Source organism: Lactuca sativa, chromosome 2, assembly GCF_002870075.4.
Source record: "Lactuca sativa cultivar Salinas chromosome 2, Lsat_Salinas_v11, whole genome shotgun sequence".
In the NCBI taxonomy this organism is placed as follows: Eukaryota; Viridiplantae; Streptophyta; class Magnoliopsida; order Asterales; family Asteraceae; genus Lactuca; species Lactuca sativa.
Genome location: NC_056624.2, coordinates 129,063,042 through 129,076,640, shown reverse-complemented (window position 1 = coordinate 129,076,640; position 13,599 = coordinate 129,063,042). Strand labels below are relative to the sequence as shown.

At 29.9% G+C, this 13,599-nt stretch overlaps 1 protein-coding gene across 1 annotated transcript; it reads right to left on the bottom strand.

Annotated features, from left to right (window-relative positions):
- Positions 1 to 4,825: 4,825 nt before the first annotated feature.
- LOC111898578 (cytochrome P450 76T24) lies at positions 4,826 to 6,601 on the bottom strand. The gene is made up of 3 exons (XM_023894476.2): positions 6,142 to 6,601; positions 5,617 to 6,039; positions 4,826 to 5,535 (listed from the first exon to the last, which is right to left on the bottom strand). Exons 1-3 carry the CDS (start codon positions 6,589 to 6,591, stop codon positions 4,924 to 4,926), a joined length of 1,485 nt encoding a protein of 494 aa, XP_023750244.1. The 5' UTR covers positions 6,592 to 6,601; the 3' UTR covers positions 4,826 to 4,923.
- Between the last annotated feature and the right edge of the window lie 6,998 nt (positions 6,602 to 13,599).

Below are 13,599 nucleotides of genomic sequence, written 5' to 3'. Positions count from 1 at the left end.
CAACATATTTTTTGAGGCGGTTTCAGAGGGATTATACTTGATTTTATGGTGCAGTTTCCATTAGAAAACATAAACACTGCTGTAAATTTATTTATTTTTGAATTTCATTACAATATAATTAAGTAAAATTTTATGGTGCATTTTTTTATAAGGCGGTTTCTTCATTTTTTTATGCTTTTCTGTTTTTTATGAGGCAGTTTCCTTTTCTATTTTCTTCATTTTTTTGATGCTTTTAACGCATTTTATTTCATTTGTTGTTTGTTTCTTTTAGTTCGGTGTATCTTTTGATGCGAGTGTAACTATTTATTAATGTTGTTTTATGTATTTTTAAGGCGGTTTCATTACTTTCTGGTGCTATTTTCAACTTTATAAGTATGTTGCCTTTCTTTAAATGTGCAATGGTTTGTTTTGTTAACAGAAGAACTAATATTTACTGTTATTGAATACAAACCACAAATGTTATTTAGTGTTTTCAGTTAAAACAAATACTATAATTTAATTTGATGATTATAATGAATGGATATTACTATAGAAACATTATAATTATCAAAAGATAAGGACACTAGTAATTACTCTATCAATGGATAGTATTTGATACACAAATCATGTAACCACAATAATAAAAAATACAAAAAGAAAAAACCAATCATGCACTTAATCAACATATGTCACTTCGACGTTAGATCGTATGAATGTTGTGCGTGTAATATTATCATAATTTTCGGGTTCAATACCAACGAAAAATAGTGGTAGATCAAATGTATTCTTCCTTGTCAACAACATTATCAACACCAAGAATACGTCGTTTACCTTGTAAGACGATGTGCTCTTTTTGTTTTCCCAGGTCTTTGATATAGAAAGCTTGTGTGACATGTTTTGCGAGAACGAATGGTTCAGATGCATAGCCATTAGTTATAAGGTCGACGAGTGTAAAACCATCTTTGTCAACTTGAACACCTATACAGTTATTCACCAACTTACATTTGAACATAGGAATAACTAAGTCATAATAGTTCAACTCCCAAATTTTTGTATAACACCATAATAAGAATCTTTGGCTATTCTTATCAAAATATCATGATCCTGTCTGTCGAATTTAGTCGTTGATGCTATCATTGTAACTCCACTATTCTGCATTGTTCTTTTTTGATCTTGATATTTGGTGTAAAACGTATAACCGTTAATGTCATACCGTTAATAAGATTTAACCCTACAATCTGGCCCATGTCCCAACCTTTTCACAGTTTCATCAAAATTAGTTTCTGCTTCCTTCTTTTTTAGCCACCTCGAAAACTCTTTGTTATGATTGTTTACGTACCACATTTGTTCCTTGCCTGGGTATTTTGACTTTAACATGTCCATGTGTTCAGCAATGTATAGAGTAAGACATTTCATGTGTTTTAGGACCACTAAATGTGCAACTTATAACTCTTTATAAGTTAGCATGGTTATTTTCAAACCGAGTCTTCCCTTACCTTCAAGTCGACCCGATGACGAGTTTTAGGAACACCAACACTTTCGGCATCTTTCATATAGCCTATAAAAAATAAATTAGTATATTATATATAATATATTATAAATTATTGAAACTGTAATATATTATTAATAGGATTACCTTGGCAAAATTCAATAACCTCTTTAGAAGTGTACCCTTCAACAACACTTACCTCAGGTCGATAACGGTTTCTTACGTAACCTTTTAGGATACCCATATATCTTTCAAAAGGGTACATGTACTGTAAGAATATAGTACCACAAGCCTTAATCTCTTGTACGATAAGAGATATCAGGTGAACCATTATATCAGAAAATGAGGGTGGAAAGTGCGTCTCAAGTTCACAAAGTGTAACATAAACATCTTTCTCCCATCGATTGAAGTCTTCTACATCAATAACCTTTGAGTGAATGTTATTAAAAAACAAACAAAGCTTAGTGATAGAATGTCGGACGTCATCTTGTAAAATTCCACGAATTGCGATAGGAATCATATGTGTCATCAAAACATGATAGTCATGAGACTTCATTCCAAACAATTTACACTCTTTCATCGACACAAATCTTTTAATGTTTGTAGAATAAGTTGAGGGAACCTTAATATCATGTAAACATTGACAAACCATTATTTTTTCTTCCTTTGATGTAGTATAACAAGCAGGTGGGAGATATATCGGTTAACACTTTTTTCCGGGGCAAAATCTTCACGTATCCCCATCTCGACTATGTCCTTTCGTACATTAACCTCTTTAGTTTTATGCTTCATATCTAATAATAAGCATATTAAGCTCTCACATACACTTTTTTCTATATGCATATCATTTAGACAATGTCTAACATCCAAATATCTCCAGTCAGGCAATTCAAAATAGTTGACTTTTTTTTTTCAAAGGGCATCTTTATCAACACGAAATCTTTTTCCCAACACAACATTTATACTTCCAACTCGTAAAAATGCATCAAATCGCTTCCTCATCGTTCTGATATCGATACTTCCGTCAAACTCAATAACTTTCTTCCTAAACTGGTGACTCTTTGGAAGGAATATTCGATGTCCCATGTATATAGTTTTTTTGCAATTTGTTAACCATCTCGAGCATGTTTGATCTTCACAAACTGGACAAGCTTTCTTACCCTTTGTTTTTTATCCTGACAAGTTACTGTATGCTGGAAAATCACTTATAGTACAAAAAATCATGGCCCGCAATTAAAAATGTTGTTTCTTATAAGCATCATATACGTCTACACCCGAACTCCAAAGAGTTTTTATGTCGTTAATTAAAGGAGACAAATACACATCAATATCGTTACCAGGCTGTCATGGCCCCTAAATCAACAACAACATCATAATGTATTTCCGTTGCATGCATAACCACGGTGGAAGATTGTAAATGCATAAAAGGATTGTCCATGTACTATGACGAGTGCTTATGTTCCCAAAATGATTGATCCCATCTGAACTAAGCCCAAACCGTATGTTTCTCATCTTTTTTCCGAATTCAGGATACTTCTTATCAATGTTTCTCCATCGAGGTGAATCCACAACATGTCTTTGTTTTCTGTCAGTTACACGTTCTTCTGAATGCTAATAAAGTAACTTTGCTTCTTTTTCATTAGAAAATAATCTTTTCAGTCTCGGTATAATAGGGAGATACCACAACATCTTAGCCGGTGGTCCATTTTTTATCACATCATCGTCAACTTCATCCGCATCTTTTTTTCGTTTATACCTCGATGCGTTGCAAAAAACACAATTTTATTTATTCTCGAACTTGTTTCTATACAACATACAATTAATTAGACATGCATGTATTTTTTTAACTTCTAATCCCATCGGACACATTAGCTTTTTTGCTTGGTATATGGAAATGGGTAATTCATTGTCTTCCGGAAGAAAGTCATGCAAAAGCTCTAATAAACTTGTGAAACTTTTATCGTTCCATCCGTTTTTCGACTTTAAGTTTATTAATATCAATACAACATCAAGCTTCATACATTTGGAACGGCTATATAATGGTGTTTCTGCTTCTTCAAACATGTGTTGTAATTTTTCTTGTTCAGCATCACCCATATTAGCCTCCATGCCATCACACATTTCATTGAAATTGTCTTTAGTGTCATTCGAATGGTGATCATCATCATCAACATATGAATCATTGTTGTATGTACTATTATTAATATGTAAATTGCTCGTCGATGTGCTACAATCAAGTAGTGTTTCTCCATCTCTTTACCAGCAAGTGAAATTGGGCACAAAACCATTTTGCATCAAATGATACTCTATTTCTTTGGTACAATTAAACGTTTTAAAGTTTTTACAAATATTACAAGGACAAAAAATTGATCCACTTCCTTTATTCATGTGATTTGCTTCGGCAACCATAATAAAAGTTCGAACATCCCCTATATAAAATTCAGAAAAACGTGAAGTTTTGTACATCCAATAATCACAACTCATCTGAAATTAAAATAAAGCAAACAAAGAATGTAAATATATCGATTTTAAACAAACAAGTTACGTAAATTTTAACATGTTAATAATCAACAAAAATAAATTTAAAAAATAATAATCAACAACCATTTATTAAATAAATAGGTAGAGTAAAATTAAAGTACATTAAAATTAAAAATACCTTTAGTGAAGATATTAAAACTATTAATGAGGATATTTTGAGTTTTTATGTATTTATGTTGCAGAGAAATTCACTAGAAGAAGTAACGAAGTATGTAAGCGTTTACAGAGAAACCTTAAACGGAAATAGCCATGATTTAGTTGATGCGGTCTTCAAAATTTTGCATCAAAAAATCGACAATTAAGGATGTGTTTTATAAAAAAGAGCATCCAAAAATTGTAATTTAATGATGCCATCAAAACAAATTGCACAAAAAAAAAATCTTCTCTGATGCTAATTCTTTGTGAACCGCATTAAAAAATATAGGTCTGGTGATGCTTTTTTAATGTGGTTTTCATTGTTTTCATATTATTTAATGGTATATCTGTTTAATGATGCGGTTTTAATAAGAAACTGCCTCAAAAAAAAATCAAGATTCGACATTAAAAGATACCTTATGTACTAATGTGATAGGTTATTTTTCAGATATAATCATATTGATCAATTTTTACCATTTGTATTTTATGATTATATCGTAAAGGTTCTTTCAATGTTGTAGATATTATGTCCATTACTTACTATTTGTAAAATATTTTGGCATCAAAGTCATTAAGATTTTTTGGTTCTTTCTGAAACAATTTTAGTTGTACTTTTGAAGAAGCTTCCAACATGGAAATCTTTTTATCATGAATCAATAACAACAAAAGAACTTGAAATAGTTTCCAACCAAAATAAGAGAAATTAGTACATGATTTCAAATAAAAGTCAAAGTACAGCAACAAATGGTTTTCAGGTTTTATTTAAGAAACAACTACAATCAAAGTTTGATAGGGATAACCATGAGTGGTTCAGCCTTTTGCAAAGTGATCCCGTACTTTTCTCCCATATCAATATCTTGAGGTCTAGTATTTCCCACAACCTTCCAATCAAACTTATGAATTAAAGATGCCAATATTATGTGTAGCATTCTATTAGCAAGATTCAATCCTGGACACATCCTCCTTCCTGCACCAAATGGAATAAGCTCAAAATCTTGGCCTTTATAGTCAATCTTCACGTCCAAAAACCTCTCAGGCATGAACATTTCTGGGTCTGACCATATGTTTGGGTCTCGACCCATAGCCCAAACGTTACACAAAATTTGTGCATTTTTAGGCACAACGAAACCATGAATAGCAACGTCATGTAGGGCTTGGCGAGGGATAAGAAAAGGGGCAGGAGGATGAAGTCTCATAGTTTCCTTAATCACAGCTTGTAGGTACGTGAGTTGCGAGATATCAGATTCTTGTATGTTTCCATTGTTGTTGTTTTGCATGAGTTTATCGACCTCCAACCTTGCTATTTTCATTTTCTCCGGGTTACGAATCAGTTCCGACATCGCCCATTCCAACGTGCTTGATGTGGTGTCGGTTCCCGCCATAAATAGTGTCTGTAAAACAAAACCTTAATCAATGCATGTGCTATTATAATAGGCAATATTTTTTAAATATTAGTAAAAGGTTTTACTTACCAAAAATAAGTGTCTCATATCATTTTGAGTAAAACTAGAGTGTTGGTCGAGCAGTAAGTCTAGAACATCATTGCTTTTGGTTGAAACACCATCAGATCTAGTTCGCAACCTGTCATTGATGATCTTATCGAAAATAGCCAACATTTTCTTAGCATAAACATTTTCCGACCATATTAACTCTAGTGGATCCAACGAGTGAAGTATAGGAAAAAGGTCCGGTAGACCTGGCTTTGCACCAGCTTGCATCGCTTGCAATACTAAGTCTTGGAATTGTTGTGTTGATTTTGGACCATATTCAGCAAGATCAATCGAAAACATAAAGTTGGAAAGGATGTTGAGACTCGTCGTGAAAGCACATGCACCTACGTTCAAAGGTTTTTCCTCTATACAACATTGATTAACATGGTTGACCAGTTCTTGTACCTAGAATATATAAATATGAGAACATAAGTTTCAATTAATGCCGCATCTTTGTTATTTAATTCTATTTTTTACAATAAAAGCATTGATGTAACCAATTTATACCTTTTCCCGTCGTAGTACTTCGCTAGCGTCTAGTTGTTGAACAGAGAACATATACTCCTTGGTCATTCTTCTCAATTTTCTCCATTGATCTCCGGCCTCCATCCAAACTATAGAGTATTTATGAAAGTCTCCGAGCTGGATAGCCTTAGGAGCTGATCGGTTTAAGAAGGCTACATCATGTGTGTTAAAGAACTCTTTGGTGATATCAGGAGATGAAATAACTATGCTTGTATTGCTTCCGAGCTTCAGTGACATTAAAGGACCATAACGTTTAGATAATATGGCAAGAGATTGATGGGGTTTGTCACCGAATTCTAAGAGGTTTCCGATGATGGGAAAACCTTTAGGTCCTGGTGGTAACCGCGAATTGCGCCTTCTCCAACTGGTTAAGGCATAGATGATCAATGGGAAAAGAGAAGAAAGCACGAAGAAGAGGGTTTGATACTCCATTATTTTACGTCGATGTGGTTTTGATATGTTCATAAAATCATTCATTTATAACCAATAAAATTACAAAAATGGTCCCTATAAGTTCATTTAAAATCATAAGTTTGGTTAACATTTTGGAAAACTCCCAACTTTGTTCCCAAACTTGACATCTGTTGCAGTTTTGGCCCCAATATAATGTGAAAAGACTTCACCTTTATATATATATATATATATATATATATATATATATATATATATATATATATATATATATATATATATATATATATATATATTTGGGACATTCTCTTGATATTAAAAAATGTCATATATTTCTCATTTGCTGCTCTAACACTCCAACGTACCGACAACAGCATGGTATGCTTAAACATAAATGATTACATGACATACATATATAATCATATATGGCTCTATATGTTTATATGTATATGTCAAATCATAAATGATTATACATATATATGTTAACATAGACTGAGTAATCATAAATGATAATGACAGTTGGTGACAAAAGATGTAGTGGTAACAGAGATAACGGTCGTATAAGTGATGGAGGTGACAGTGATAGGGTCAACTGATAACAGAGATAACGGTTGTATATGTGATGGAGGTAACAATTCTCACTTTCTATCCATGTTGGATAAGTTATTACTTATTACAAGATCTCTTTAGTGATTTTAGTGAAGCCATTAATTTTAGAGTGTTCTTACGTTTTCCACTTAACAATGATTATAATTTTAAATGATGACATGTATTTGAAGAATAAAATCAAACCTGAGGAGAGACACAAATTCCACTTCTTCAACAATTTTTTCTTCCAGAAGCTTGTTGATCCAGATAATGATCCACTTGATGCTTCTAAAGGAATAGATGCTTTTCAACGTACATAAAAAATCAGATAAATTCAGCAACCAGTTTAAATTCTAGCAATTTTGAAAAGATATGAAAGAAATACATAAAGCAGATTTGGTTACTTTTAGTGTAAATAAGAAGGATGATCATGTTATTCTTTAATGTTATTCTTTTTAGATTGGTTACGTTTAGCATATTGATAACGATTAGGCAATTAGCAGTGGATTTCTTCATCATCGCACTGTTTCCATCATTGATTCTCTATCTTAAAGCTTTTATAATCATTTCAATTTTGGAATTCTTCACTAATGACGATTTTACATGTACATCTTCATAGTAAATACAATTTTCCTTGCAATTTCATCCAAAATCGATAGCGAAAACAAATTTATTTTGAAAAGCTATCAAGAGCATTATCATCTATGGTTTTCAGTTAATGATCGTCATAGGATCAAATTTATCCTACGAACTTAATCGAAACGAACACATAAACAACAAAACATGATTAAAACTTTGATCAAACTAACTTGGAATCAAATTGGAAGCTCAACTCATCGATGCCGATTTCTACGTGGTTGCTATAGTTTTACGCTTCCTTCTGCTTTGTTTCTTGACTGATTTTGGTTCAGGAATAATGGAACGGTATGATTATTTGATTTGTATGTGATTATAAAAGCTTTTAGTGTATGTAAGTAATTAGAAGTTAATGGTTAAAAATAATTGGGGAGATTGGAGGATGGAGAGTGAGCTAGAAGAATACTTCCAATTTATGATGACTCGATACCTAAATTGATGCTTAAAAAAACTTGAGAGATCATTGTTGATCGATCTCGATGAATCGATGATCATGAATCGGGCTATTTAGGGCTTCAAATATCGCAATCGAAGGTGAACACTAACATTGTTGATCTATAGGTTCGTAAATTCATCACCTGGATATGAAAGATTGTTAATTGGTAGCCGCGTTCATTGTCGACGGACATAGAGGTGGACCGATTGAGCGAGGATCGAGAGGAGGGGAAGAGATAAGGTGGAGAGAGAGAGAGAGAAAGAGAGAGAGAGAGAGAGAGAGTGAGCGAGAGAGAGAGATATCTGATAAGGAATGGTGATAGGAGACGTATGTGTACGAGTCAATTTCTATAACCCCAAAATGCCCCTGATTCCATTTAATTCTAATGCCCCCGTCCCTTTATTTTTCTACTTATTTACAAAAATGCCACAGTGCATCTTGACTATCCCTTTTTTTTTATCCAACGCTCTATTTTTAGTTTTCGGGCTCTCACGAAACTATGAGTTCTCAAATTATCCTTCCTATATATATATATATATATATATATATATATATATATATATATATATATATATATATATATATATATATATATATATATATGGGACGTTTTCTTGAGTTTAAAAAAATGTCATATATTTCTCATTTGCTGCTCTAAGGCTCCAACATACCGACAGCAGCAGGGTATGCTTAATTATAAATGATTATATGACAGATAGATATATAATCATATATGACTATATATGTTTATATGTATATGCCAAAACATAAATAATTATACATATATGTCTGTTCACATAAACTGAGTAATCAAAAAAGATAATGATAGTTGGTGGCAAAAGAAGTGGTGGTGACAGAGAGAACAGCGGTATAAGCGATGGAGGTGACAGTGGTGGGATCAGCTGATATCAGAGGTGGTGGCAGTGGTGGCGGTTGTCTTGGTGGGCATTGGCGGATCTAGTATATATCCCGAGGTTATTATATCTCAACATGTAATATGAATTAATTATTTTCATAAAATAACTAAAATGATTGGTTTAAAATCAATCATACATACACACCACAATAAATAGTAGATAGTTATAACACAAGAACGTAACCATATATATATATATATATATATATATATATATATATATATATATATATATATATAATTGATTTATATATGTTTGTGAATGTGTCTAAATATAAATATGTAAATATTTTCTTGTAAAATTTAATTTATATAGGCAAATAACTAAAATAAAAGAAATATATAAATTTTTTTAAGAAAAAGCCAGTTTAATAACTCTCTAATAACTTAATATTGACAATTTTCAATGTTAACTTGTTTCCTTTTAGACTTTTAGAATTTTTTTATGTTAAGTAAAAAGATTAACATAAAACTATTACTAATAATATTTAATGGTAGAATTTATTACATATTTGAAATTTATTTTTTGATAAATGAACTTAGTACGAGATAATTGAACATGATAGAAATTGAAATTTTGAAAAAAAAGGATGAAATTTGAAACATAAACATAAAATAGAGGAGATATATTGAAAATTGCAATTCAAATCAACCATTAATACGGATAATTTAGAAAAAGTCCATAGTTTAGAAGCAGCCGCTTACAACCTGGGTAGGTTTTTAATGATTAATGAATACAGTGATTGAATCTTGAATTATATACCCATAGTGGACACTTATTTTAATGCTTAACATATTGACTATCTATATATTGTACACCTTAAGGCAGGAAAAAAAAAGTTTAGCTTATGAGTAACTATTCTCGTAATTTTCTCGGATAAGTATATAATAATTTACATGAAGTCTAAGTTCGTAAAACATATAATTTTTCACGTTATTTACATATTAAGTATTATACTTGACATGAAAATACTACATAATACCTTAAGGTGTTAGTCATCCAAAATATTGAACATTTCCCCTGAAAGACTTCTAAAATGTTTTAATCATATTTTCTATTTATTTTGTCCGACTAACAGACAAGCAAAATATATAAAAGGAAGCGGACAACGTTGTATTTATGTTGACTAACAAGTAAATATGACCAAAATAGATTCTGCTTGGGGTCTTTTTTTTTTTTTTTTATTTTTTTTTTTTTTATTTTTTATATTTGTGTTATCTTTTTTCATTTGAGAACTTTTGAAAAATAACAAGTTTTGTTCGACAATATATATATATATATATATATATATATATATATATATATATATATATATATATATATATATATATATATATATATATATATATATATATATATATATATATATATATATATATATATATCGGGTAAGTAATTTTTTTTCGACTTATTTTTTTGGCGAAAAAAAAAACAAATGAATTACTAAATGAATCAATAATAACATGATTCACCAAAAAAATCCCAAAAAAACATTTCGATTATTCATTTTTATGGTGATTTTTTTCATATTCACCAAAATTGTCATAAAAGTGCATTTTTTTCTTTATTTACCTAAAATGAATCATGAAAGTGTTTTTTTCGGAATTTTTTCTTGTGAATCATCTAATGATTCATTTCATTTTTTGCTAAATAAATATGCATCTAAAAAAGTTTCTTACCTTCCTACCAATAATTTCCTTCTTATTTGATCTTGACTATATATATATATATATATATATATATATATATATATATATATATATATATATAAGGGTTATGTAGTAAACAAACAAGTCTAAAAAAACCTAAAAATCATAAAAATGCATAAAAGAAAAACATTTAGATCACAAATTTTTTTTGAGATTATATTTGAAAAAACCGCAGGTTTTTTTTTATAAAACTTGCTGAAAAAAAAAAACAAAAAATCGATTTTTTTATGTTTTCAAAATTTTTTTCAACGAATTTGAAGAAAAAGCTGCGATTTTTCATTTATAAAGTCAAAAAAAAGTTTTGTTTTCCATAGAACATATATATATATATATATATATATATATATATATATATATATATATATATATATATATATATATATATATATATATATATATATATATATATATATATATACAGTGTTCTAAAAGGCGCATTATGACATGAGGCGTGGCTCCGCCGTTACGAAAAGTCTTATAACGTTGCTGTTAGGCGTGGCGCGTGGCAAGGCGTGATATGGCGCGCCATGACGCGTTATGACGTGTTATGGCTCGTGTTTTTTCGTTTGAGACACGGTTTTTGGCTCTTTGTTTTATCTTTTCTAATCGGAGATACAAGTATTGTGGTTTTTGTTAAATTTTTGTTACTAGTTATTGATTTAATACTTCTAAAAAGTTGTTATATTTAATATAAATTTATATTTATGTGGTCATATAATTTTAAATTAATACAAAATCACCGTCTTATATAATGCCTTGAAAAATGTCATTGCTCGCCATGACTCGTTAAAACCTTGCCGTCACGCCACGCCTCACGCCGTTTAGAACCTTGTGTGTGTGTGTATATATATATATATATATATATATATATATATATATATATATATATATATATATATAAGTTCAATTGAGAAAAAATAGTTTGAGAATGGCGAAACATTCTCCGCCAATCATTTATCTAACATGTAAACTTTCAGAAACGTGTGTATCATTTTTTCAGTAAGGGTATCTTTGTCAATTAGTCAATTTTTTAGATTTAACTTACATGTTCGTCGTATTCAGTTTCCGATTTGATGATATCTTTAGCTTGTTTGAATCGGATATGGAGGAATTCATTATCAAGATTATTTTCTTTATATAACTCGTTAGCAATTATACGTATTTTTTCCTTTAATCGTGAAGCTTCACATCTGTATTTTAGTTTTCTTCTTTGTATTCAGTTTCCGATTTGATCAGGTTGGTATATCGTTTGAATCAGATTTTTGTTCGTTATCAATATTATTGCTTTATATACTTCGTTAGGAATTACTCATATTATTTCCTCTTATCCTTAAGTTTCAAATCTGTATTGCAGTTGTTTCATCGGATTTTTGTTCCGTAGTTTGAGATCCCTATTTCAATTTTATGATATGATCGGAGCTGATTCAATTTTCAATCGGATATATCGTTGTAATTTTTACGCTTTGAAGTGAGAGAGATTGATTTATTGATTAGTTTTTCATATGATCTTTATTTCAACTGCATTATCATAATCGGAGCCGATTTAAGTTTCTTTCAGATATTTTGTACGCTGAGGTGAGATATATTTGAAATTAATCATGTTTTCATATTTACAACCTTTTTTGTGTTTTTTGTTTTTATTTTGTTGTTGTTCAGTTTATATTTTATTTTATCATTATTTTCATGGATATTAAAATTGTTTTTGTTGTTTTCTACAGATCATTTGGTTTATTATGTAAAATTCTAGTGTTATTGATGGTGATTTGTATTCTTCAATGTGTGAGAGTGAAGAAGAAGATGTTGAGAACTCATTTTTTGAAGTTATCACTTATTGAATTATTTTTAATTTTAATCATGTTGATTATCATGTATTGACATATGAATCTGTTAATGTGAATAAATTGTTCTCTTATTCATATAGGAATAAACGTGTGATAATTGTAACTTCGAATTTATTATTATTTTCGCTTTATTCATATATGAATAAGTTATGTTTATTTTATATATTTTGAATCCTCATGAATTATATGTATTCATATATGAATGTTTTATTTATGTGAATTTCATGTATTCATATAAACATTGGTTTTTGTTTAATTCATATATGAATCGTTTTATTCATATATGAATTGTTATATTCATTCATGAATTTCATGTATTCATATAAGCAATTTTTTTTGTTTTATTCATATGAATTTCATGTATTCATATATGATTGTTTTATTCATACATGATTGTTTTATTCATGCATTAGTAGATTTATTTTTATTTATGATTTTTTATCAGGTGAATCTTCGAGTTCAGTAGATTATGTGCAATATTGTGGTAATGTAATTGGAGAACATGTCTATAAGCCAGATGTACCTGTTCAATTTATTCCATTTCAAGGTTTAGTCTTCAAATCATTAGAGTTGGTCATCAAAATGTATTTTGAGTATGCTGAAATTGGTGGGTTTGATGTGAGACTGACACACAGTCAAGGTTTGATAACAAGATTATAAAGAAGAAACATGTTATATGTAATCGTGGTGGAAACAGAAAAATAAATCTTCAAATTCAAATTCAAGAGTTATTGGTTGTCAAGCAAAGATTATATTTGAATCTGTGTATGGAACTTCAGATTATTAAATTTTTTAGTTTGATGAACTTCATAACCAACCACTTGAGAAGAGAAGTGATTTATAAAAAAAGCGAGGCAAATGTCATATTCAGAAAAAGAGTTTATAGTGAGTGCTTCAACATC

Excerpts from the sequence above, each read along its gene's own strand:
- LOC111898578 (XM_023894476.2), bottom strand. The coding sequence starts at position 6,591 with ATGGAGTATCAAACCCTCTTCTTCGTGCTTTCTTCTCTTTTCCCATTG. Across the intron at positions 6,040-6,141 it reads AAGTACTACGACGGGAAAAG|GTACAAGAACTGGTCAACCA; the intron begins GTATAAATTGGT and ends TATATATTCTAG. Across the intron at positions 5,536-5,616 it reads ATATGAGACACTTATTTTTG|ACACTATTTATGGCGGGAAC; the intron begins GTAAGTAAAACC and ends TTTGTTTTACAG.